At 39.8% G+C, this 25,625-nt stretch overlaps 7 protein-coding genes across 15 annotated transcripts in view; 4 read left to right on the top strand and 3 right to left on the bottom strand.

Annotated features, from left to right (window-relative positions):
* Positions 1 to 6,325: 6,325 nt before the first annotated feature.
* On the bottom strand, positions 6,326 to 13,418 carry kel (kelch protein). 2 transcript variants are annotated; one of them, XM_069057804.1, is made up of 7 exons: positions 13,167 to 13,418; positions 12,968 to 13,114; positions 12,514 to 12,915; positions 12,367 to 12,463; positions 11,286 to 11,984; positions 9,676 to 10,160; positions 6,326 to 6,467 (listed from the first exon to the last, which is right to left on the bottom strand). In XM_069057804.1, exons 1-6 carry the CDS (start codon positions 13,211 to 13,213, stop codon positions 9,732 to 9,734), a joined length of 1,821 nt encoding a protein of 606 aa, XP_068913905.1. In that variant the 5' UTR covers positions 13,214 to 13,418; the 3' UTR covers positions 6,326 to 6,467; positions 9,676 to 9,731. The 2 variants fall into 2 exon arrangements, with proteins under 2 accessions (XP_068913905.1, XP_068913906.1); XM_069057805.1 differs by having other exon boundaries at positions 6,341 to 6,481.
* Positions 12,118 to 25,625, top strand: part of Inos (Inositol-3-phosphate synthase) — a 30,732-nt gene continuing 17,224 nt past the window's right edge. The window contains exon 1 of one of the 2 annotated variants that reach the window (XM_069057808.1): positions 12,118 to 12,385. The gene's annotated coding sequence lies outside the window, so the exon portion shown is untranslated. Of the gene's footprint in view, positions 12,386 to 24,309; positions 24,555 to 25,625 lie in introns of those variants that run through there. The other variant, XM_069057807.1, reaches the window with a different exon arrangement.
* Positions 13,411 to 14,946, top strand: LOC138138080 (erlin-1-like). Its single transcript, XM_069057823.1, has 5 exons — positions 13,411 to 13,556; positions 13,611 to 13,855; positions 13,910 to 13,990; positions 14,037 to 14,145; positions 14,204 to 14,946. Exons 2-5 carry the CDS (start codon positions 13,742 to 13,744, stop codon positions 14,881 to 14,883), a joined length of 984 nt encoding a protein of 327 aa, XP_068913924.1. The 5' UTR covers positions 13,411 to 13,556; positions 13,611 to 13,741; the 3' UTR covers positions 14,884 to 14,946.
* LOC138138079 (putative gustatory receptor 2a) lies at positions 14,947 to 17,032 on the bottom strand. Of its 7 annotated transcripts, XM_069057822.1 has the most exons (5): positions 15,839 to 16,906; positions 15,701 to 15,790; positions 15,341 to 15,639; positions 15,220 to 15,289; positions 14,947 to 15,173 (listed from the first exon to the last, which is right to left on the bottom strand). In XM_069057822.1, the coding sequence occupies exons 1-3, from the start codon at positions 16,904 to 16,906 to the stop codon at positions 15,586 to 15,588; spliced, it is 1,212 nt and encodes a 403-aa protein (XP_068913923.1). In that variant the 3' UTR covers positions 14,947 to 15,173; positions 15,220 to 15,289; positions 15,341 to 15,585. The 7 variants fall into 7 exon arrangements, with proteins under 7 accessions (XP_068913923.1, XP_068913922.1, XP_068913921.1 ...); XM_069057821.1 differs by having other exon boundaries at positions 15,341 to 16,835; positions 16,893 to 17,032; XM_069057820.1 differs by having other exon boundaries at positions 15,341 to 16,838; positions 16,893 to 17,029.
* LOC138138076 (SET domain-containing protein SmydA-8-like) lies at positions 17,032 to 18,625 on the top strand. The gene is made up of 2 exons (XM_069057811.1): positions 17,032 to 17,168; positions 17,223 to 18,625. Exons 1-2 carry the CDS (start codon positions 17,039 to 17,041, stop codon positions 18,575 to 18,577), a joined length of 1,485 nt encoding a protein of 494 aa, XP_068913912.1. The 5' UTR covers positions 17,032 to 17,038; the 3' UTR covers positions 18,578 to 18,625.
* LOC138138077 (SET domain-containing protein SmydA-8-like) lies at positions 21,193 to 23,217 on the top strand. The gene is made up of 2 exons (XM_069057812.1): positions 21,193 to 21,623; positions 21,676 to 23,217. Exons 1-2 carry the CDS (start codon positions 21,494 to 21,496, stop codon positions 23,028 to 23,030), a joined length of 1,485 nt encoding a protein of 494 aa, XP_068913913.1. The 5' UTR covers positions 21,193 to 21,493; the 3' UTR covers positions 23,031 to 23,217.
* Positions 23,098 to 25,622, bottom strand: LOC138138075 (SET domain-containing protein SmydA-8-like). Its single transcript, XM_069057810.1, has 5 exons — positions 25,427 to 25,622; positions 25,196 to 25,374; positions 24,626 to 25,140; positions 23,762 to 23,996; positions 23,098 to 23,710 (listed from the first exon to the last, which is right to left on the bottom strand). Exons 1-5 carry the CDS (start codon positions 25,477 to 25,479, stop codon positions 23,205 to 23,207), a joined length of 1,488 nt encoding a protein of 495 aa, XP_068913911.1. The 5' UTR covers positions 25,480 to 25,622; the 3' UTR covers positions 23,098 to 23,204.

The following is a 25,625-nucleotide window of genomic DNA, read 5'->3' as shown; positions in this document are numbered from 1 at the left end:
GCCCTCGAATTTTTTCCGCCAGCAGATGTCAGTTTGCAAAAATCAGTTAGGGTGGTATTAGTGTTGGGTGCGGGCGTTAAAAGCCGCCACATTTTTTCCTCCACTTCTCCCGAGCTCGGTAAGTTTTACGAGCCAGTGGCGGCAGTAAAAATAAAAACGAGGTCCCCGGTAATGGCGTCTCTCTGAGATGTTATATGTATAACTTATATTAAACATAGCCCTAAGTTGATCGTAGAAGTTAAGCGGCTTATATAGTAAGTTTGCTGACAAGCAATTTATGTAAATTTCAGGAGAAAACCCTGTTCAAATTTAATTACAACATTACACTACTACTTAATAACTATTAAGAGGCCGCTGATACTCGCACGGCGAACTCGATTAAATTCGCAAAAGTGAAACAAATCAACACGGTAATTAGCGGCGAACCGGGGGCTCCCCCAGGAAAGGCGCGCGCTCAAAACTTGTCATTTATTTGGAATGCAAATGGCCGGTAAATGGGGCGGATGTGTTAATGAACGAAACCGGGGGCAATTAATATTAATATGCACCGACCTTTATTAATTCGAATTAATCGGCGCGGTTTGACGAGAGGACTGCGCCTCCTAAATTATTTAGACCCGGTCCGGGGACGCGTCACAATCACGTCCGGAATGCGACCAATCAATTTGAATGGTAAACAAGAAGGCAGCCGCGGGGATAATAACCATTAAGTGAGTAGACTTTGACAAGAAGTCAGCATCTCGGGGACTAGTCAGCATTATCAGGGGCATTATTGTGTAAAGTTGTTGCGCCGTCAGCGTTATTATTAACGAAAGTTTCAGTTAGGTAAGGGTCCGGACCTGGATATTAAATCCCGGCTCGTTGGGAGCGGCTCAACTGGGATTTTCCAACGAGAAAAGTCGAATTTCCCGCGCTTACCAAATTAGGTTCTTTAATGTTCTTAAAAAAAGGTCATCTTTATACGACTGTTCTTCTTGTGCGGTGTCTCCGCGACGCCAAATTAAACTCTGAATGAAACTGCGGTCACTAACGACATTTTTTCTCTGGGGGGTGGAAACGCTTTCGTAACATTGCACCACCAACAAACAAAGGATACTTACAAATACGTTTGTTATTGTTAAATTACTATCATTATGGTGAGAGTAAAATGCATTCACGTTGTTTTGGCATAATGGGAGGCCATGGAAATTTTGTTATTGAATTGAATATTGAAATTAGGTTATGTTTTTCTAAGTTTGAGGTTAAAATAACGTCAATGTCTAGAGCATTGTTGTCAGTTTTACTAGTTTGCAACAGAAAAATACTCAGACATCGCGGGAAATTCAGCAACGTGTTATGTTGATTTTGACAGGTCCGCATTTTAGTGACGGAAATCAAACAGTGTGTCCAATGTTAAAAACAAATTTATTTGCAATTACATTATTTAAAATTAAATAAATAAAATTAAAATAATTTCTGATTTGTAATTTCATTTGCAAAAATTAAAAAGTTGATTGTTTACCCATTTCAATAAAACGTTTCTAAAACAGTGAATTATACTCATAATGGCGTAATTTAGCCTTACATTTCTGTTTAATAATTTTTAACGGTTTTGAATCACAAAGGATAAAGCTCTAAATACCCACATTGTATGCTGTTTCCATCAGATAGAATACTTAATCTACTGAGCGCATTAATATTCTTTTAATTTACGGAACTGCTGGCTTTGAACTGTAAATAAATATAATCTGTTTCAAAATCAAAAATCCACCAACACTGCATTCTACCTTGAAAATACAACCGACAGCGTCCCCAACTTTTGTTTTTAATGTGTTTGCAAGCGTCAGAAAAAAGTGGGGTTAGGAAAGAAAACTATTGACAGTTATTTAGGTCGTAATTCATCGTGTTTTTTGTTCTCATTTTATTATGTCACTCAAAAGTTATAATATGGTAGCTGCCACCTTTTTGCACATAATTCTTCTTTTGTATTAATCTGACAATTTATAATTAGGTACTATGGCGGACAATAAATTTAGGCCGGCCTGTCATTGAGTTGACATCAAAATGTGAAGCTGGCATTATGTTCAACTAACCCCATTTTCGATTTTTGTCATTCTAGTCATCGTGACAGCGATAATCAAAATTAAAATTGGGAAAAGAAGCGTGCACTAGAGAGAAGTGCTACTACAAATCAGTTATGCTAGTGCGTCATGATCTGTAAGTTACGAAAAAGGCGAAGGAAACGCCAAACAGCTTGAAAACCTTCAGTTTGACAAACTGACACATCAGTCATAATGACAATAAATGGTCGCTTGCATTGACTTTTTTGAAATGTCAGAAATTTGCCGGCCTAAATTTATTGTCCGCCATAGTACTTCTTGTGATAATTTATTTGCAAATATGTATATTCTTGCTCAATATCATCCATAGATTCTATTAAACTTGTTTATTTTAATTGATTTAATTATTGATCTACGAAATATTTTTAAAATTCGTATTACAAAAACACGTTACTAGGTTAATTAATATTGGCTTATAATACAGTTACTTTATCAATTTTTAAAATCCCTTATCCACTCCTTTGTATCAAAAGAATCTACGAGTATCTCGGTATCCCCTCACTTTCTTTGTTCTTTCGTTTTTACTTCCTGGCCTTTGCGGCCTCTGTCATTATTATTACGTCTCTCTTAATTATCACATTTCTTGTGAATTTTTTATTCCTCTCTGTTCCTTTCTACCATTTTCTAATTTTTTTCATTTCACTCTTTACTTATGACTTTTTTCAAATACGATAGTATTTACACTATCTACTCTTAAAATAAATTGTTGTAAATTAAATGTGAATTTTTACTAATTCATCTTTTATTGCCTTCATATAATTTTTATATACATGTCTCAGAATGAAAGTAGGTACATTAATTTTCACCAGTGACAGTTTTCGTCAAGAACAACAAAATTGTTATGTATTTCAGTATTTTTCCGCTCCCATAAATTAACGAGCTGTTTATTTACTCGCATTTTATAATTACTTAACCCAATGACGGTGACCGTGAAATAACACTTTTTGTAAAATCAACGCAAAACATTGTGTTTTTAGAATAAAGTTTTTTCGCGCTGCGGTCGAATTGTAGATAAGAGGATTACCTACATTTTTAGTTAGTTTTATACCACTCCACAAGGCAGAGGTGTGCGTGTTAATTCTCTGATTTAAGCAAAAATTTTGTGAAAATGGAGCGTGTATTTTCGAATAGTGAATACGTAGATATTGTGTTTGCGTATGGTGAAGTGTGCGGGAGTGCTCCTCGAGCCCGGTGAATTTCCGTGCGACTTCTTCTTGTGGGGGTACCTACAGTTCGAGACACGGAATTTCGGGCAACACTGTCAATGTACAAAATAGGCTTTACATTATTAACCTCAATTTTACCGTTTGCGACGATTTTGAATTGACGTGAACAGAAAATAAATTTCAAAATTTGACTTTTGAATGTCACTGACAATAAAGAGTGATTTACATCGCAATTTTTTGAAGTGACAGAAAACTGATGCCCGAAATTCCGTGCCCCTAACTGTACATGAAGGACTTGGTATATTCGATGCAACTGAAGTTTTAAGAGAACGGGTGGAAAATGCTGCCACAACAATTCGCAATAACAGAGGTATGTTGGAAAGAGTGGAAGAATCATTTCGTCGGTGCCTTCATTATTGTATTGACAATAACGGCGGTCACTTTGACCACTTCGTGTAATGATTACATAGGTACTTTTTTTACTTCCATTCGACATTCTGATATTCATACATTTTCAAGTATTCTTTGCGGGAAGCCACGCTATTTAATAATTCAACAAAATCAGTAGCTACAGTCGTCTACGTTCACAGTTCGTTCATTGATCATGATCAAACAATAAAAATTTAAAAGGGAATTGATGTTTGTAAAATATAAAATTGCAGACATCTCTATAGAACTGTCAAATGAATAATAATAATATGAACTCGTACGTATGTAAAGACTAGAGTGTTTCCTGACATCTCTTTCGTCACAAACATATAAATTGAGTAATAAAGTTGGTTGGCCGTCCTTTCCAATTTCAATAAGGATCTCTAGTTTTTGTACAAGATCGATCGGTTTTAAAAAAGGTTATAACATTTTGTTTCTTATCTTGCGTTCACAGATGGACAGACACATTGACTCATATAAACGAAGGATACACGGATAAACATGCTACTTTTGATGTGTTGCATAAAAACTTAAACTTTTTAGCTTCTCCGAACGTAGATATGGTAAATAAGCCCAGTATTTCCAAAGAATAAACAAAATCTGGAACACGATTTTTATTTTTAAAATATGATACCTACTTTCATGTTTAACAAATAAAACCCTTTATTATTGTATTGTGTAAAAATCATTCACGTTGGATTTTTCCTGTCAATTTTTGTCATGTTGCAAACCTGCGCTTCCTTTCCTAGTAATTTTCACATTATCGTGTTAGAGCGATTTGATGTTTTTAAATTTGAATGTTAATTTGACGTGTGAAATAAAGTCACAGCTTTTTCATAAAATTCTATTCCTATTTTAGGATATGAATAGATTTTTTTAACAGCTAATTTGAAAATTGCGTTAATTAAATGTAGACAGCCATAACCTCTACAGTCTACACATGACATGGTTACTTTATCAGCTAAAATATGATCAAAGTAAAAATCACCAATCACGCTGTCAAAAAATTAAATAATTTGACCTTGACGAGGAAAGTCCAACGATAAAATTTATTGGCAAATATTAATCTTCGCCTACAAGTTTGAAGCTCCTCATTTCCTATTGTTAGCTTTATTAATTCAAACAAAAGTTTGCCAAGATTTTTCTTTTCATTCTTTCACCTTATTCACGTAAAAATATTCTTAACCCAGCTCTGAAATGATTAGATGGGTTTAAATGTGTAGCACAGTTGAGAACGGTCATATCATACGAGAATGTTTCATATTTTCCTTCCAAAATATTATTAGTTCGCTTGAACATAACGTACGGTGGACTCCGAGCAGAAGTTTCTGCGGTTAACTGAGAATAAATGTTTATCCGTTCACCCAAACTTCATTAGAGTTTATAGTCGAGTTTATAGCGTTCACATTCAACTCTTATTCATGATGTTATGTTTGTATCTAGATCATGATTAAAGCTATCAACTGGCAGAAGTTTCAATACGTTTTACTTTCCAAGATTTTTATCGTGATTTCCCTTCCAAGATGATTATGCGTTCGAGATATGCTATAAAGAAATTTCATTACAAGAAAGGACTGTAAAGGTGTTGTTAAAAAAAGAATGTCGTCATCAACATCATTTATTGTTCTTCATCTAAGTCTAAAAAAGGTTAATAAAATATAGTCCTATAATAATATAAAAAATCACCCAAAATACTGAAATCACAACAGTCATGAGAAAACAAAATCGTCAACTACAGTGTTTCAATCCATAACTACGAATGAGCTACTTGTATCACATGAGACAATATAAATAAACCATAAAAATGAAAATAAAAAATTCACTAACCTACAATTTATTAGAGCCCAGTAGTCGAGATGCAACGTAAAATGTCTTTTTTCGCAAAAATATAACAGAAAAAAAAAATTCGCCAAGCTTAATTTATGAGATTCCCTAAACAAACTAGCAACAGCCACGTCACCCTTTCTCGTTTGTCCAACATGTAGATGCACAAATAAAATTTTAGCAAAAACTACACCAGCCAACGAGACATAAATTTATCGCTAAATACAATTACGAACAACCTCGGAAATAAAGTTAAATTTTAATGAGCTTGTTAGCGTCGACCACAACACCAAACATTGAAGCAACAGCGCGCAGGAACATTTCAGGAAAGAACGCTACTCTACATCATAAAAAAATATATTTTGACTAAGACTGAGAGGGTCCTTGTTCGTTCGGGGGCTGCCCCTCGTGATCCCCCCCTAGGGACTCCTCGCTGTCGGCCCTTTGCGCCAGGAGGAAATCGATGATCCTGTAGTCCCTACCGGTCTCGGTGTTGGCGATCCAGAGGGGCAGCCATTTGTTGGCCAACAACCACTGCACCGATATTTTGCTGATCCTGCCGGTGGAGTCGGCCGCGTTCGTCCCGTAGATGCTCTCCAGGGCGTAGTGGTTGCTGTTGATGCTGCCGCACGAGGACGACAGGTGGCGTTCGATGCGACCGATGCCGTGACCGATGATGTCTATTCTGCCGTAAGCGTTGCCTATCCTGCCGTAGGTGCTGCAGCTGGGGACGTCCGGGTTTACGTCGTAGATCGACTGCTGCTCGTCGGCAGGTGGGGCTGGCGGCGGCGGCGGTGCCGCCCCCTCCTGTCGCATGTCCTCGATCGTTTCGTAGATGTTCTCGTCCTCCTGGATGCTGGCGTTCGGGTCGATCGTCTCGTAGATGATCGGCTGGTGGTCGTAGCCGACGGCGCCCTCCGCGTTGCTGTTCTCGTCGCAGTTCGCGTAGCTGCACAACAATTTCTGGATCGTTTAATTAATTTAACACAACTCTCGACAAACATTTATTTTGATTTGTTAACATCGATCGATTCTAAACATGCTCCAAACTTGCTAATTGCCGCCGTTTCGGTTGGTTCAAAACGATCAAATTTTAACCAACCAAAATTGACAACGCAAATATAAAACATTAAGTACATTAATTTTAAACAGTGACAGATCTCGTCAAGAACAACAACAAACAATTGTTATGTACCATTTTTTCGAAATCTAATTTTCTTTTCAGTATTTTACCCGCCCATAAATTAACGAGCTGTCTATTTTCTAGTTATATGACCAATGACAGTGACCGTGATATAATTGTTTTTGTAAAATCAGCGCAAAACATTGTGTTTTTAGAATAAAGTTTTTTCGCTCTGCGGCCGAGGTAGAGCATTACATTTTCAGTTAATTTTATCTGACTCCACAAGGCAGCTGTTTACGTGTTGATTGTGTGATTTAAGCTAAAATTTTGTGAAAATGGTGCGTTTATTTTTGAATAGTGAATACATAGATATTGTGTTGGTCTATGGTGAAGCGTGCGGGAGTGCTCCTCGAGCCCGGAGAGTTTCCGTGCAACTTCTTCATTTTAAGAGAACGCGTGGAAAATGCTGCCACAGAGGTATGTTAGAAAGAGTTGCAGACTTTGAACACTTCTTGTAATGATTAGTGATTACACTGATTACTTCGTCACAATTTTTACGGATTAATACACTAATTTTGTCATTATCATTTCTAATTTATTTTCTTAAATTTAAATGTTAACTGTTTAATAGATTAAGAAACTGCGAATTATTTTCACTCGTTATTTATAAAGATATAATCTCGCACATGTGAGCCGAAAATGAAACAAATATGATGATAATTTTGGGTGCGTTGAAATGATCGCTACGTCAGACATGTTTCCAATATCTTTACCCTACTGTATTAAGTTCTTTCAAGCACGTTTGATACGTACTTCAAGCCGATCTGCGCGTGGAGGGTTAAATAAAATTAAACTGTCACCGTGCTGCTCTTAAGATTGAAATCGATTCTTGCAGCTTTTCAGTGCAAAAATGCAAAATACACTTACATAATTTCAAGAAAGCAAATTTTTATTCCTTACGTTTGTAGTAATACTGATAACTTTGAATGTGTTATCTCTTTTTACAACTGCGTCGTCCTTTCTTCGTAACATGAACAAATGAAAAACTATTATTGCACCAAGCCGCTGTTACAACGTTTGAACATATCCCATTTTTGCAACGAGAGAGGCTTTGTTATTTTTTTTTCAAATACAACATGCACACAGAAAACTTTTTAGGGGTTGTGTGCATTGTTTATCCAAAGAACTTTTTTTATTTTAATTCGCAACTCTATCGCGCATCATATCCATATTATTTAATTCTGCAAATGTCAAGTACTATTTTTAAAATAAAACAATTCTTTTCGATGCCAACACACGTGGAAAATTATTCTAGGCAATGACAAAGCTTTATTCAGAAAAAAAACCTCACAATTTTTGTTGTTTCCAAACTTCGTGTGTCTAAAAATGATTTTGATATTTGACATTTACGAGAATTCAAATTTAACTCAAAATTTGGCATGTGAAACTTTTACAGTAAAGAAATGACCTCTTCGCCAATGTAATGGTTTATCTGATTGCCCCTGGTCATATAAAGCGTCGTATTATTGATTTTTTTTATAAACAATTGTCAAAACGTTGTCATGTTGGTATGAACCAAACAGTGATTTTCATAATAAATGCAATTGGTCACACTGGAGTGAGTGAGTGAGTGTCATTGAGCCTGCGCCCTGACAAGCGAGAGTTTATTTCAAATTTGAAAAAGATTTCTCCTGATTCCTCATTAAATTTGTTTTGAAAATGAATTCACGGAAGTGAAGTGCACATAATCTCAACTATGATTTGGAGTAAAACTGTTACACAAATATTAAATAAATCTTAGTGTCAGTTGTGAGTTCGACGTCTTAGTTGTTTTGCTCGTGTTTTTTCTCAGTTTTTCTATATTATAATTACTTTTCACCTTACAACACAGTCTTTATAAAAAGCCTGTCATTAATGGACTTACATAACCTCTGTTTTTCTATTACCACAATATGCTATAGACCGGCAAAAAGCAAATATATTCGAATTCCACAGGACTCTTTATATACGTTCTTTTATAGAAATTGTTTATCACTAACGTTGCGTTTGTTTTTATTTATTGTTTACAACGAATTAACACTTCTGTTGGGCAACACATTATTATTAAATCGCTTTGCAATGAGAATGTTAGATCGGCTAAAATTTTTATAAAACAGCTTGCTGTGCTCGCTCCACTGTTGTCAACATTTTAAGCAAGACCCAAAAAGGCCACGATAACTTGTCGCACGCACAACGGTCACATTATCGAAATAGTTATTTCCCTAATGGCCAATTTTCTTGCGTTCGGGAGCCACATTCCAAGTTAAATTTGAACTCTCTGCGTAAATATCAAATAGCAAAGTTTGCGGGGAATAGAGGCATTTTTATATTCCAGGTATAAAAATAAAAACTGTTACGTAAACATAACGTTATCGATGATTATTATCTTTGAAAGGTCCATTTTTTTAAAACAATCGTCAATGTCAAAATTTCCTCAAAGATCAGCTGTACCACCCTAAAACCTTTCCTTTCGGAACAACTGTATCGTAAAATCACTAAAATCTGAAAATCTCCCTAGATCGGGTTTGAGGTTATGTCAATAATTTTCAAAAGCCAGAAAAGGTTCAGGTGTAAGCAAATTTTATACCAAAAGACAAGAAATAAAGACGATAATGACACTGAAAAACGCGTTGCCAACCTAATAACACGTTAATCTGCAATGTTCCTTTATAAATTTTTCATTTCAATTAGTAAAAAACTGTTTTCATCCTGTTTCATACACAACCTTCCACTCTGCGGCTTTCACCGGCCCCACAAACTTGAATTTATCGTTCGGCGAGTTAGCAAAGAGTCTGCTAATTTAGTTTCGCAATTAGCTCCCATCGCCCTTTTTACGTCTCGACTTTCAAACTTAACACACGTTCGCTCTATTAGTCGTTAATTGCTTTGTTACGATAGTTCGTTACTAGTTAACAGTGAGTTTGTCTCGATAATGGCAATTTGTTACCCAAATGGATGCGAGAATTTCTAACGACCACCCCCTAATTCGACTTACCGCGTAGACGACGTCGCGGCGGCGCTGTTGACCCTGTTGCCAGCATGAGCCGACCTTCAAATCGGCTTATCTATTATGGCGACACCGGCGTAACTTCGTCCGATGCCCATGCAACTCGGTAGCATGGTCCAGGCGTCGGTCTTGGGGTTGTAAACCTCCACCGAAGAGAGATTGCTGCAGCCGTCGTCGCCTCCCACGACGTACAGAAACCCGTTCAGGGCCACCACTCCGGCGTTGCGCCTGCAGAAAGTCATGTCGCTGACAGGAGACCACATTCTCTTCGCCGGATCGTACGCCTCGACGGATTTGCGCACTTGGGGTCCGTCGTGGCCGCCCACCGCGTACAGGATGCCCTCGAGCACGCCCACCCCGGCCCCGCTACGTCGGCAACCCATGTCCGGCACCGACGTCCAACAGTCGATCTCGGGGGTGTAGCACTCCACGGAGCTCAGGCACTGACGGGAGGCTCCGTCATAACCGCCAACCTGAAAAAATTAAAAATTCCAACAACTACTATTCGGCACGTCAAAAATCTTGTTCCAGCTATTGCATGCACTGCACGGCAGGTATTTTATCATTACTCGTTGAGTTACATCATTTTTGTTTATTTTTATTGGTGGAAAATTGATCGTTGACAGCGAAGACGTGAAATCAGAAATTTGGTAATTCAACAATACTGAGATGAAAAGAAAATAACTTGTACGAAGTTTGTGCGACTACAAGTTCGTAGTTTCTCGAATTATAAGGAAGTTTCGTATAACTGATGAGGTTTCCTGGAAGATCGCGAAAAACGACGTAAAGATTAGATCGGTGAATTCGCACTTTATCATTTATGTTCTTGTCGTGAGCTAAGATTCTTTAGAAATCTAAAAGAGCTTAAGGCTGTAAAAACAATTTCAAGTATACTTTGAAGATTTGTGGTGAATGATTTATTAAATGTTAAACTGTAGTTTGTCTAAGAACGTATTAACAAAATATAAGAATCAAAATATATCTTTAAATGAAAACACAACTAAAAGTGATTTTCAGGAACTAAATACTGCAGTGACAGCGTTTTTCATTTCTTCTCGTTGAGTGAAGTGGAAAAAGAACAAAAATTACTGTCCCGGAAAAATTAATAAATTCATTTGATGTTTGTTAATTTGTCGGTACAACGGAACTTGTAATTACCGACACCCCACCCCTAACGCGAACACCCTTTTGCTTTTTGCAGAGACATTTTTATGTCGCAACATTTTCTCCGTGATTTATTAAAACATTACACCTTTGTAGCACGAGCATTCTGTTGTTGCATAATTGATTTTGCAAATTAATTAATATCAAAAACTTCCGAAAGATCGTGCAGACCAACAAGACTTAAGTGGAAAGTTATTTGGATAAAATCAACTTTCTCGCACTTGCTATAATTTCATATTTTATATTTATTTGCATATGAAAAGGTGTCGTTAATAAATTATACATCTGATATAACAAATGATAGAGCTGAATAAAACAGCGTATCTGCCGGAGTCGGCACGAAATGACCGTGAAAAAAAAAACAAACGACCCAGTCACGATTATTACCGGGATGAAAATATCCTGCACGAGAGTCGTAAAAAAACGCCACTTACCGCATACAAAAGCCCGTAAAGTACCCCAACTCCCACGCTGCTCCTCCTCGTCGACATCGGAGCGATAGACCTCCACTTTTGCGTCGTGGGATCGAACATTTCCGCCGTATTCAATCCCGTCGAACCGTCGAAACCCCCGACTGCATAAATACAATTTCCCAGGACCGCTACGCCCAACGTCGACCTTCTCGCCTCCATGTGATCGCAAGTACTCCACTGGTCCAGGGCCGCGTCGTAAACATCGACGGTTCTGACGCGTAACGACCCGTTGAAACCGCCCACAGCGTAAACTTTACCGTGGAGGACGGCCAGACCGGCTCTGCATCTTCTCGTCGGCATCTCGGCCACTTGGTACCATTTTTCTTCTTTGAAATCGAAACACTCCACGCTACGGATTGCTTTGGGCGCTTGGCCGCCGACCACCAACAGCACTTTGGGAAGACCTACAGGTTGACGCGGCTTGGTCCTGGGCGTCCTGAACGTGGTTTTGCTGTCGCCCTTCAACAGGTGATACTTTAGGGCTTCGATTATGTAGTCTTTGCATTGCAGATCGGCCTTCAAAAGGGGCTCCTCTTCGACGTGTTGCATTAGATATTCCTGAGACATTAGGGGAAGACGTACGTGCTCCATCAGAGCCGCTAAATGTTTGTGGCGAGCATCTAAATCGTGCTGCACCCAAGTAATAACGCACTCGAATACCTGCAATACGTGAAACATTAACATTAAATAAATTGCGGGTAAAACAATCCAGTTAATTTTCAAATTCGAATTTGCCGCCTTTATTAAAAAATAAATAAATAAAACCGTCAAGTTGGCAGTACGACAGATCACCCGGTCGGAGTTTTGAAGTTTGTGTTTATTCGCAAAAAAGTTATCCAAAAAAAGTATCGATTGAATCAATTTCGTGTCCTAACACGTCTCAATCGAATCACTTTCTATTGTGAATTGAAAACCACTTAGATTTTATTGAATAAAGTTAAAAAATTTGCAAAAAGCCTGCGCTTTTTGCCGTTGCCATTTTGTAATAGTCACGTGATCGCTCCGCCTCCATAACCTCACTCGCAAGAGGATTTCTACTGACCTGTTCTTCAGAAGGTACGGTAAGTCTATCACTGCAGATCAATTTTGACACTTGATGGTGAGATAACGTCAAAAATTCTTCGCAATCAACGACCTCACTACAATTTCGAATTAAACAACATGTACTAGATGGCTCACCAATACTCACGTGAAATGTTGTTCAATGTAAGATTCAGCATGTGTTAAGAGTTCTAAACATCCGTGTAAATCTGCAAACGCCCTGATTCCAAGACAGTTGGTTGGGTGCAGTTGTACTTGTAAAAATTCACAACATGCATCCCTGACATCTGTTAGTTGCAATAAATTGGCCGCTGGTAGTAGGACTTGTACATTATCTTCAGTTACTTGTACTTCAGAGGTGTAAACATATTCAACTAAGATTTGTAAAGCTTGATGATCCACTTCTTGTAGAACTATTCTGTCTTGTTTACTCTCCTCAAAACTTGTAAACATAGCGTAAAAATAAGGGGAACACGCCGCCAAAACCATTTTGTGAGCGGGAATTTCAACAGTATCAGCAACAAGGATCACGTCGCACAGCAGTCTTTGTCTGTAAAACCAAAAATAAGTCTGTGTGCATTTTTTAAATTCGATTTTATTACTTTCTCAATAAGTTCATAGCGTCAAAAGCCCGCTGCGTGTGATGGTAGTTTCGATAAGGCGGCTTGTCTTTGCCGCCAGAGCGTGGTAATTGCTTTTGAGAGCTCTCATCCAGTGAATTTTGGCTGTCGCATCGGAGTAATAAGCAACTGAAATGTAATTTTTTACTGATGTTTTCAACGCGGAAATCGGTTTGTTTACCTTCCTTGTCGTTCCATAACATTGTCTTGGTCTGACGTCAGGTCCATTGTTTTTGTGCACCCTTTTTACGCCCCTGTTTACGAAAACACTAATTTAAAACATCATTAACCACTATTTTAGCACTTTTTTAAACGGTTGAACCAACGAATTGCTCTTTTGCGACGGAATTACTGAATAAAACGCATTTAACGAAACAGAAACACAACAGCTGATCCCACGTGCGCCTGCGCAATAAATCGCAAATCCAAATTGACAATCAGTGCGACAACCAAAATTATTACCAAAATATAAAATCCCTAAATAAAATATGGCCCTAATCTAAATTAAAAATCGCGAATTTTTTAATTCGCGGAACTTCAAATGTAAATTTGGAGGCGGCAAGTGCTAAATGTAAAGAGTGTCAACTGATTAGTGATTTCTACTTATAGAATGTGGGTATTTTAGAAATTAGTATGATTCGATAAGGTTGATGACATAACCTCAACTTCGATTTTCGATGAAAGTAATTGGATGATGTGTTCATATTAATAAGTAACGCGTTTATCTGTTTACGTGTATCTAAAGGTTCTATTAAAATGTCGCACCTAATGGAACATTTAATTATCGGTTCTATACTTTCAACTCTATTTATCATTTTTAATTATTCATTGCACAGAATAGAAGAGGGACATGTAGGGGTATATTTTAGAGTAAGTCGCTTTAATTCCGTTTTGGTCTATATTATTTGAACCAGAGCATTTTAGGGTGGCGCTTTGCTACCTGTTACAAGTTCCCCCGGTTATCACATGATGATCCCACTCTTAACATCATATAAATCAGTTCAAGTAAGTGGTAATATGATGTGTGAACGTTTTCAGACGAAATTTTAAGGTCACTCTTCAAACTGATGAGGTGAAAAACGTGCCATGTGGCACGAGTGGGGGCGTAATGATTTATTTTGACAGAATCGAAGTTGTCAATCATCTAAACGCCAACAGCGGTATGACGGCAGTTTTATCTAGTATAGGTTGTTTTTGAAAATCAGATTTTGGTTGTAGTTATGGATATTGTGAGAAACTACACCGCTGACTATGATAAGACGTTAATTTTTAACAAGGTCCACCACGAGCTCAATCAGTTTTGCAGCATCCACACTTTGCACGAGGTCTACATCGATCTTTTCGACCAAATCGACGAAAATCTAAAGCAAGCGTTGCAAAGAGATTTACTAGAAATGGCACCCGGTCTCACTATACAAGCCGTCCGCGTCACGAAACCAAAGATCCCTGAAGTGATACGCAAAAATTACGAACTGATGGAGGGCGAAAAGACGAAATTGCTGATCGCAACGCAGCATCAGAAAGTCGTGGAAAAAGATGCGGAAACTGAGAGAAAGAGAGCGGTGATCGAAGCCGAGAAAGAGGCGCAAGTCGCGAAAATACAGTACCAGCAGAAAATCATGGAGAAGGAGTCGCTGCAACGAATCGCCCAGATCGAGGACGAGATGCACTTGGCACGACAGAAGAGCCACGCCGATGCGGAGTTTTACAATTTGAAGCAACAAGCAGAGGTCAACACCTTGTTGTACACCCCCGAATTTATCGAACTGAAGAAATACGAGTCTTTGGCTCAGAATAATAAAGTGTATTTTGGCAAGGACATACCGCAGACTTTTGTCGGGGCGAATTGTCCGATCGAGACTGTTATCGACAAGAAGAAGGTGGAGGGGCGACCGTAATATAGGAAATAATTGTGATTTTCCTAACTTAAGTTGCTTAAAATAAATGTAATAAAACTGAAATCGCATTTTTTCTAATAGAATTTATTTACAACAAACTAAAAAAAAAGAAACGGAAGGGATGTGTTGGGTGGTTTCGGCTTAACGACGTCCGGCATAGTGGTGGCCCACGTGGTGCTTGACGCCCCACTTGAAGTTGGCATGCTTGTCGGTTTTCACATAAGTGTGGACAGGACCGGTGACACCTTGATGGTGGTCTCTCTTGGGGCGAAATTCGCTAGCCTCGGCAACTACAAACGCGTTAGAAAAGCATGAAACTGTCAATTCGTCACTTACCATTTTCTGCCGGGTACACAGCAGCCAAAGCTGAGACCACGATCGTGAAGAAGACGACGAAAACGTTGATCTAAAATTGATAATTGGGTGAAAAGTCGAATCAAAGCTCGTTGCAACTTACGATTTTGTCAAATTTCATGTTTGCGGATGTTGTCGGTTGGGATTTGGATTTGTGTTTGGTTCAGAATCGGAACAAATTCTTTATATATTTTACACGACCGGATAAAAAGCCACTTTCATTCGTTTCCCGTGATGGAAGAAAGTTGGTCGCGACAAAAAATGTTTTGTGGTTTTTCGGTAGCGCACCAGCGCTTGACTTTCGCCGAGTAATCAACAAAAACGGAAATTAAAACTACTTTATTGGAGTTAAAAATCAAATTGCAAGAGAATGACGAGGTGCGTTGTCAGGGCGCCAATAATCTAAAATTGGGATCGATAACATTAGAGAGACATCGAGAACGAGAACGAGAATTCTTGTTACCGTATAAATTAGCGTCCCGTCTAGTGTGAAGACGCCGCAAGCTGAAAATTCGATCTTTTGGTGACAAGTTTGTAGAATCAACGAGCTGACCTGAAAGCGCTGTTTAAAAATTTGATCGTGGACCAATCCAGTTCTTACTTCTTCGTCGATTTCGTTAGTAGTGATTCTGTGCAAGACGTTGACGAATTTGTCGACTTCTTGCCGCAGTGCAATACACGGCGTGACCAGTTCCAAAAACACTCCGAAATACAGTATGTCGAAAATGACCGAGCCGCAATCGAATTCCACCAAATTCTTGATCATCCGACAGCTTTGAAAAGAATTGAAAATAACCAAAACGAATAGTGTGGGGATCAAAAAGAGGATCTGCCAGGCGAAAGCGTCATTAATTCGCTCGCTCTGTTTGCACAATTCGTCATAAATCGTACTACAGGTGCGCACGACCTCGCGTTGCCTGTTGAACATCTTGAGGGTGCTTCTGCGGACACGAAAATCTTCACTGACCCAACAGTGATGGTAGCGCAACGTTTTGACAATGATGCTGAGAGTTTTGAAGTGGAGGCGTAAAATTGTCAGGTAAACAATCCACTGAATGAGAAGGACGTGAATGATGAAAATGGGGATGTTGTAAATGATGTAGTCGAGGTAGTCGATTAGATCCCAAGAGAAACCTAGAAAGGACAAAAATAGATGGAGCTTTCGCGAACGCGACTCACCTTGGGAGAGAAACGGGATTTGTTGCAAGGCTAGTTTGAACAAGACTAGTCCGACCAAAGAGGGTCCAGATCGTTTGACAACTTCGTAATCAACGAGGAAACCCATGTTGGTGAATTTCTTGTCCAAGGTGCGAGCGCTGGTGATGAAATCTGTAAGGTAGCCCGCCCGGAGATTGGTCATTATTAAGCAACAGATCGTCGTAGGCATGCGGGAGTTGTAATTGGCGAACTCCACCGCAGCTATGATGATCCCTTTGTTGTCGTTGATCGACTGGATCACTTGTCTCATGATCCCCGGAACGATGACGAAGATCGAGATGATGGTGATCCACAAGATGTGAGTCTTGTTTTTGGGGCCTTTGAGGGCCGCAACGGCTGCGAAACTGCGCACAGGTCCGATCAGACCCTCCATCGATTCCCTACTGACAAACAAATTAATTACGAAAGTGGAAATCGTGAAGGAACAATAAACAAACATCAATTTCCCCATCAAGAATTTGATTTTTATCCGTTTGTTGTTATGGTCGGCACCTTGCCAATAGATTGAACGAGAACGCTCTCGAAGTTCTAATCCGAGCGTATATTAAGCCAGTCGTCGACCGAGAATCAAAACAGTTACCACATGGCGAGCGACGTCTTATTTACAATCAAAAAGAACGATCAAGTGGGCCGGTACGTTGTCGCGAGTCGACAACTCAAACCCGGCGACTTGATTTTCTCCGAAACTCCGTTCGCCCACGGTCCCAAATCAGGTGAGTAGAGTGGTCCACCAAGAGGTCCATTTTGGTAAACCATAATGGGTCTAGATTCGCCCCCGTTGTGTTTGGGTTGTTTCGCCCCTGCGGATTGTTCGATTCTTTGTACGAGATGCTCGTGGCCTGTGTGCGGACCAGAATGCGAAGCTCTTCCAGTCCATCAGGACAACGAATGTCAAGTCTTTGCCAAAGCGAGTGTCAAATTCCAACCGGTCCAAGACCCGACTGAAGTTTGCCTCCAGTACGAGTGCATCACACCATTGCGAGTACTTCTGGCGAAAGAGAAGGACCCGAAACGGTGGCAGGAGGAGGTGGAAGGGATGGAGTCGCACGACGACATCCGCAAGACCAGAGCGATCTGGCAGTTCAACCAGACCAACATCGTCGAGTACTTGAGAGGGCCGTGCAAGTTGGACCGCTTCTCCGAGGAGTTGATACACAAAGTGTGTGGCATCCTGGAGATCAACGCCTTCGAGGCCAGAGCAACTTCGGGGTACTTGATCAGGTGTTTGTACCCGAAACTGGCGATTTTGTCGCACAATTGTGTGTCAAACGTGCACCATTCGGTCGCTCCAGACGACTTCCAGGTGACGGTCAGAGCTACAGTTGATACTCCCGCGGGCGGGGAGTTGTTCAGCAGCTACACCTACTCCCTCTGGCCCACTCTGGTGCGGCGCGAGTATTTAAAAGAGAGCAAGTACTTCGAATGCAAGTGCGAGCGGTGCCAGGACAAGACCGAACTAGGGACTCACATGGGGACTCTCAAGTGTAGCAAGTGCGACAACGGAGTCATCTTGAGCACCGATCCGTTGAGCTTCACCTGCGAGTGGAAATGCACTCATTGCGAGTTCAAGACTAGCGCTGTCGCCGTCCGGAAAGTGTACGATGTGGTGCAAAGCGAGATCGACGCCGTCGAGATGTTGTCAGGACCGGAAGGGATAGAACAGCGCGAGGCTATTTATAGGAAGTATCGGTCGGTGTTTCATCCGAAAAATGCGTACATGACGATAATTAGGACGGCGTTGACGCAACTGTACGGCCGGGCGGAAGGTTACACCGTGGAAGACTTGCCAGATTTGCTGTTGGAGCGGAAGATCGAGCTTTGCAATCAATTGTTGGAGGTGTTGGATGTGGTAGAGCCGGGGCATTCGCGGATCAGGGGGGTCACGCTGTACGAGTTGCACGCACCGTTGATGGTCCTGGCGAGGAATCAGTACACTTCGGACGTGATCAGTAAGGACGAGTTCAGGAAAAAGATGCAGGAGGCGGTGGATACTTTGGGGAGGGCCGTCGAGATTTTGAAGAATGAGGCTCCGGGTTCGAACGAGGGGCAGTTGGGGGCGGTCGCTCGGCAAGCGTACGATAGTCTGAAACAGAATTTCGAATTGCTCATCGAAACTGCCTGATTGTAGAGATTCCTGTATTTTCAAAATAAATGTCTTGTTTTTTCCTAGCATTTTTTTTTATTTATTTAGTGTTAACAACTGAAGTTTATGCTAAATTCTCGTTATTTTCAATTTGCCCCGCGAATCACAGTTGTCTCTCATCCTTTTTGATTTTGATGTTTTAATTATTTCCGAAAGTTTTTTCGAGTTCACGAATGAATGTAATCAATTCATCGCTTTGATATGTTGCCTACCCGTTATTACGCCACAAATCACATTTTTTAAATGCAAATATGTAAGTAAAAAAGACAAAAACATGACACGGGTAAAAAGTGAGGTTAGGTATTGACGTACTTAAAGGTTTTGCGATTTGGCGGTGTAAAAGCATGTTTAGAGAAGAACGATCGCCTAAAAACACAATTTTAGTATTATTTGAGACTTTTTCATTACTGGAGAGCAATTTCAAGCACTAAATTGCCATTCGGAAAAGTTTTACGCCGCCAAATCACGAAAATCATTGTAAAAACGTTCAGAAGCGAAATTTTGTGATTGAAATTGCTGTTTGAATTAAAATGTCTCAATTACTACTGAAATCGTGATTTTAAGGCGCCAGTTTGCATCTTAATATGGTTTTGCACCGCCAAATTACTAAAATCAAGGTAAAAACGGTCCGAATCGCAATTTTATGTTGAAACTGTTCTTTGGTTATGAAAATGTCCCAATTACTATGGCAATTGTGATTTTAAGGTGCTAAATCTTCTCTAAATATAGTCTGTTTTTTAATCAAAGAACCATGACCTGTTGATTTAGGTTTGCAATAATAAAATTTTACTAAATTTAGGAAATTTAATAATATCTATTGGCTATACCAATATCCTTGACAGTACGCAAACCCGCATTAAAAATTTGAACGTGTTATTAAAAATGCCTCGCAAAGTGAGACATTTATTAAACTCTCAAATTAATTCTACTAATATTTCTATATAACCTCAATTTGTATATGATGAGATTTTTCACCCTAGGCCAAAAGTGTACAATGTTGGCAGCTCCATTTTGGGTGTAAATTGCAGTGTTGGTGGTTCTTTGATTAAAAACTAGAACCAGACTATATGTTTTTACACCGCCAGATCTCAAAAATATCGGTAAAAACGTTACCAATCGCAAATTTGCGATTGAAATTGCTTTTTGATAATGAAAATATCCCAAATACATATTACTGAAAATGTGATTTTAAGCAAAAGTTCTTCTCTAAATATGTTTTTACATTGCCAAATCACAGAAATCAAGTTAAAAACGTTCCGAATTTCAATTTTGTGCATGAAATTGCTCTTTGGCAATGAAAACGTCCCAAATACTAATAAAATCGTGATTTTTTTTCTCTAAATAAGTTTTTATATCGCCAAATCTCAAAAACCGCGCTAAAAACGTTCCGAATTGAAATTTTGTCACTGAAAATGTGGCAAAAATCACTGAAATACCTGTTTTGAGGTTATATAACTTCCTTGATAGTAACCAACCTTAGATATTCAAAGTTACTTTTGAAAATTCTAGTTACAAACAACATGAAAAACGTAATTTCCCTAAAAGTTCGAATCCTAGGGAGTAATTTCTGGTGACATAACTTTAGTGAATATCAAATGTCACCGTAAATTTCACAGTTTGACATACCGAGGAATATTCTGGCAGATTATTTCTTGAAAAAGTTTAAAACTTACAAAGAATACATTTATAAATATGAAAATGCATTAGTTAATACAATTTTCTGTATTTTTCATTTCTTTTTTTCAAGAAATTTAGTCCAAGCAGATCGCCCTTCGTCCTCATTTGAATTTCAGCTAATCACGAACACTTGACAGCAATGTTGAGTGTAATTTGTAGTAGAATAGAGTTCAGTGTCTTTAAGACACATGCATTTGATTTAGATAAGGGAAAACAATTTACTAAGTGTAGCAATTGAATAAAAAGTATGTTTGTCTGATTAAATTGAAATTTACGAATAATGGAAATACACTTTTATTGCTTTTAGAATAATTAATAAATGAAATGCGATAAGAAAGACCCACTGACAGTTGACAGTTGTGCCCTACTTTTTTTTTTACAATAGTAGCCATACGAGTCAATCTGCTTCCAAATTTTCTTGACCATCCGATTTTTTTTTTCATAATATTTTTATACCCCACATTTAAGAAATTATACAGGGTGTTATGGAAGTCCACGTAATAAATTTAATCACCAGTAGAACTCTTTAAAATAATAGTTATTTATGGAACAAGTTTCTGTGTAAATTGGGCTTTCTTAATTGCCCGAGAGGCACGATTAAAACACAAGCGTAGCGAGGGTTTTAAGGCCTCGAGGGCAATTAGAAAAGCCCAATTTACCCAGAAACGAGTTGCATACAAAATTTTATTGCTTGAAACGACGTCCCTGAAGTTTCCAAATCTTTTTAAAATGGTTTCGCATTTGCTTTTGACAGTTTTGACAAATTTTTCAAGACCTGTCAAAAATGTGACGTTGAATGTGTTATCTAGGGCAACGGTTCGTTATCTGCTCCATTTTGCTTTAGGGCAATTAAGAGGCAGTTTACAAAGGAAAAAAATGAAAATTTATGACAGTTGAAAACAATAAACATAACTTTTCTTTTTTTAACCGAATATTTTTCTTTACATTTTTCTAACTCCTAATTTTGTAATTCACGCCCCGCATCACATTGCGACACACCAATTGGAAGCACACGTTCCCAAAATTAATTAGTTTTGGAGCAGCGCCACAAAAAAGACGCAAAGCAATGATCTCTGACGACTGAAAAGGGTGGTTTTTACGTTTTCTGTCGGGAGCGGGCACCTCGCCAGTACATTTGACGGGACTATCTCTAACGACTTTCCAAATAGAATTTTGACCGACCAGTGGAACAAAATTTACAACAGTTCACTCGAAGAAATGACAAGCGACGTGTCGTTTACGATTAAAAGAAACGACCAAGTGGGTCGGTATGCCGTCGCCGGTCGCGATTTGAAACCAGGAGATTTAATTCTGACCGACCTTCCATTCGCCTATGGTCCTAAAGCAGGTAGGTCGTTTGCAAAAACGTCTCCAAAGATATTAATTCGGACGAAATCTAGATTCACCTCCGCTGTGTTTGGGGTGTTTCGCACCCGTTGATTGCGACACTGTGTGTACAAAATGCTCCTGGCCAATATGCAGCCTCGAGTGTGAGTCCCTCGGGGCGCATTACGAGAACGAGTGCGAGGTTTTTGCCAAAGCTGGAGTGAAATTCCAACCGGTGGAGGACCCGACAGATGTTTCCCTCCAGTACGAATGTGTAACTCCTCTAAGAGTGCTTCTAGCGAAAGAGCGAGATCCCACGCGTTGGGAGGAGGAAGTGGAGGTGATGGAGGCGCACAACGACCTACGCAAAACCAAACCCATCTGGTATTTCAACCAAATCAACATCGTAGATTATCTGAGAGGTCCGTGTAAGTTGGACCGCTTCGCCGAAGACCTAATCCACACGGTCTGCGGCATCCTAGAGATCAACTCGTTTGAAGCGCGAACCCCTTCTGGGTACTTGATTCGATGTCTCTACCCAAAGTTCTCCACCTTTTCCCACGACTGCGTCTCCAACATCCACCACACCATCGATCCAGGCAACTACCAAGTGACAGTCAGAGCAACGATAGACATCCCTGAAAACAGCGAACTCTTCTGCAGCTACACTTATTCTCTGTGGCCAACTCTAGTACGGCGCAGATTTCTCAAAGAGAGTAAATACTTCGAGTGTAAATGCGCGAGGTGTCAAGATAAAACCGAGCTGGGGACCCATCTGGGAACCCTGAAGTGCAGCAAATGCGACAACGGCGTCATCTTAAGTACGGATCCTCTAAGCGATTGCTGCGAATGGAAATGCACTCACTGCGAATTCAAAACGAGTGCGGTAGCCGTGAGTAAAGTGTACGACGTGGTCCAAGCCGAGATCGACACCATAGAGATGGTCTCCGGAGCCGAAGGAATAGAACGCCGAGAAGCTATTTATAGGAAGTACAGGTCGGTGTTCCACCCTAAAAGCGCGTACATGACGATGCTCAGAACCGCATTGACGCAGCTGTACGGACGGGCTTCGGGATATACCATTGACGATCTCCCCGATTTGCTCCAGGAGAGGAAGGTGGAGTTGTGCTACCAGTTGTTGGAAGTTTTGGATGTGGTAGAGCCGGGGCTTTCCAGGATAAGAGGCATAACACTGTATGAGCTTCACGCTCCGTTAATCATCTTGGCGAGAAGTCAGTACTCGGCAGGGGAGATCGATAAAGACCAATTTAAAAGAAAGATGGAAGAAGCGCGCGATATTTTGAGACAGTCGGTTGAGATCTTGAAGAACGAAGTCCCGAGTTCGCACGAAGGGCAGTTGGGAGTGGTGGCCAAAGAGGCCTACGACAACCTCCAAGAAAACTTTGATATTCTCATTGAAACTGCTTGACCTTAATAGCAGGTGGTGGAAATATGGGTCAGAAGGAAATAAGAACCCCAAATAGAAACCACGCATCATCACTGAAAATCTATAATTCGCAGTAAAGTTATTTACAGTTAAAACGTCTTTTTCAAGTTGAAAATTTCGTAATCGTTTATAATTGACACAGTTAAAAAATAAAAATCATGTTTTCTTCTTTTTGCCCTTGTTGCACTTCTTCTGTGTTGTGTTTTCGTCCTTCTGGAGGTTGCCGATCGTCAACCTCAACACCTTGAGTTCGGACAGCGCGTTTTGAGCCAGTCGACCTTCAGGACTGTTGATTGGTTCGTAGAGAAGATACTTGATCGAACTCTTCAGAGTATTTTCTGCGAACAACAACTTCTTCACAAACTCCTCCTTACTAATCTCCTTGTCCCTGAATGATTTCTGAGCGAGGTTCGCTACAGCCGAATGCAATTCGTACATGGCAATAGCTTGGATTCGAGATATCCCGGGCTCGATTTTCCGAAATATTTCCAAAAGCTTCTCACACAGTTCGATTTTTCGGCGTAGATTTTTGACAGTAGCAGCGCTCTGAGCGTACAGCCGCACCAGATTTTGTTCTATTTCTAAAACGAGGTAATGGTGAGGGTGGAAAGTGAAAGATAGTTTCCTCAATAATCTTTCGAGAGTCTCGATGTCTAGCGTTTCTACAATTTTAGTGTTAAATGTTGTGAAAAACCTCGAGTGTTGGTGTTTACCGATTTCGTCGATTCGTCGTCGACACTCCATCAAGGTCATTTTTATCAAGGAATTGTGATAAATGCGTTTACATAAAGAGCACTGCCACGTTTTGGGTCTTATTAAACCCTTGTGGCAACGGGGACATTTCAAAGAACTCATCTCGGTACCTAGCTCTGTAGAATCATCACATCTAGAACAGTGACACTCGAAATGTTTGCTGTCTTTTAACTGACACCGTCTCTCGTCAGTACCCTGCAATATAATTGCCCAAAAGTGGTTAAAAAAATTATTGCAATACTTAAAATCAATACAAAGTGACATATTAACAGGGCCTTGAATCGACAAATTTGACCTCATTTCATATTTTCCACAAAACATTTACAGCGGATCTAAAGGAAAGAGTTCGACATCATGTCTTGTAAAACGAGTGTAACATGCTGTTTTTTTCTATTTTGCCTTCATTAATTTAATTTTTTTAATTAAAAACACCTAAAAAATAATTATCTAGTGACTTTTATTTTAATGGCTTTGGGTTGGTATTCACGAAGCAATGACATTTCATTGAAAATTAAACGAATTAATTTGTTTTGTGAAAATTTCTCTTTTAAAAATGTTATCAATCCAACCGTGATGTAATGATCAAAATCAAAATTTAATAGTGTATCTGAATCTACAAAAAAGTGCGAAGGAAGAATGAAAAAATGTGTTTTTTTGCAAAAATAAAATTTACCTGTTGCCTGTCCCGAGTTCTTTTAGAAACGCTCAATGGGAAAGAAAATATTTCCATTATTGAAAACTTTTGCTGTTTATGTAAGTAACATTTATTTAAGCACCCTGACCGGAGAAAAAATCTTGATAAGTATTTATCGTTCGTTTCGTACCTGAAGAACGTTTGTGTAGTTAAAATAAACAGGACACCCTTCTGGGATGTCAACAGCCGCATGAACATGCAAGACAAAGTCGTCGTCCACAGCCAAGTGGGCATTACCCACGCAGTCGTGCGCCATCATCGCCGCGGTCAAATACAGCCCCCTCAAGTTCTCGCCGGGATTAAACCCCGTCCGATTCCGCTGGGGTTGTCGCACGTCGTACGTGTTGACATCTATAACGCCGCAAATCCTTTGCACGACTTCATCTTTCAAATCGCCCTCGTCGATGCACTTCAATCTGGAGAGGACGCTCTCGACGTTGACGCGATTCCGACGCCAGATCTGCGAGTCGCGTCGCGCTTCCAGGTGTCCTTCAAGCTGCAGCAGGCGTTCGAATAACTCTTTGTCGGAGCGACGCCACAATAAACAGCGCAAAGGCGTGATCATTTCGGGGTTGGTGATGAAATCTTCGCGTTTGATCGACGTTGCCTTGAGTGTGGCGCACTCGCGGGAGTCGTGAAGACGGCCTTAAAGAAAATGGACGAGGGTGGAATCGTTGTAAGAGGTTCAAAATCGATTTACCTTTGCAGTTCGGGGTGCATAGTATGGCGATAACACAGTCGGGGCAGAATTGCAGTTTTTTTATCTGGGCGCAGCAGTTGAAGCAGACGAGGGGGGCCCCCAGTTGGGGACAAAGGAGGATGGGGGGCTCTTTTATAATCAGTTGACCCTGTTTTATGTTCGTTGCCGCGACCATATATCTACAATCGTTTTTCAATACAAAAAAACATATACTCGAATTATTAAATTTACCGCCCCAACAACTCGTTTTTGTTCACTTTATACAGAGAGTTGCATCCTTCCATATTCACGTTACACAATGGACTAAAAATAATTAGTCTCAGGACTGATGAGAACAAAAATAGCCGTATTATATTTGAATTTTGAAACCACGTGATGCGAATTTTCTTTAAAGCGGAAATCTCACAACCAATTGGGTAAAAACAAATAA

This window comes from Tenebrio molitor, chromosome 9 (assembly GCF_963966145.1).
Source record: "Tenebrio molitor chromosome 9, icTenMoli1.1, whole genome shotgun sequence".
Classification (NCBI taxonomy): domain Eukaryota; kingdom Metazoa; phylum Arthropoda; class Insecta; order Coleoptera; family Tenebrionidae; genus Tenebrio; species Tenebrio molitor.
The sequence above is the reverse complement of the archived record's forward strand: the minus strand, read 5'-3'. Positions and strand labels throughout refer to the sequence as shown.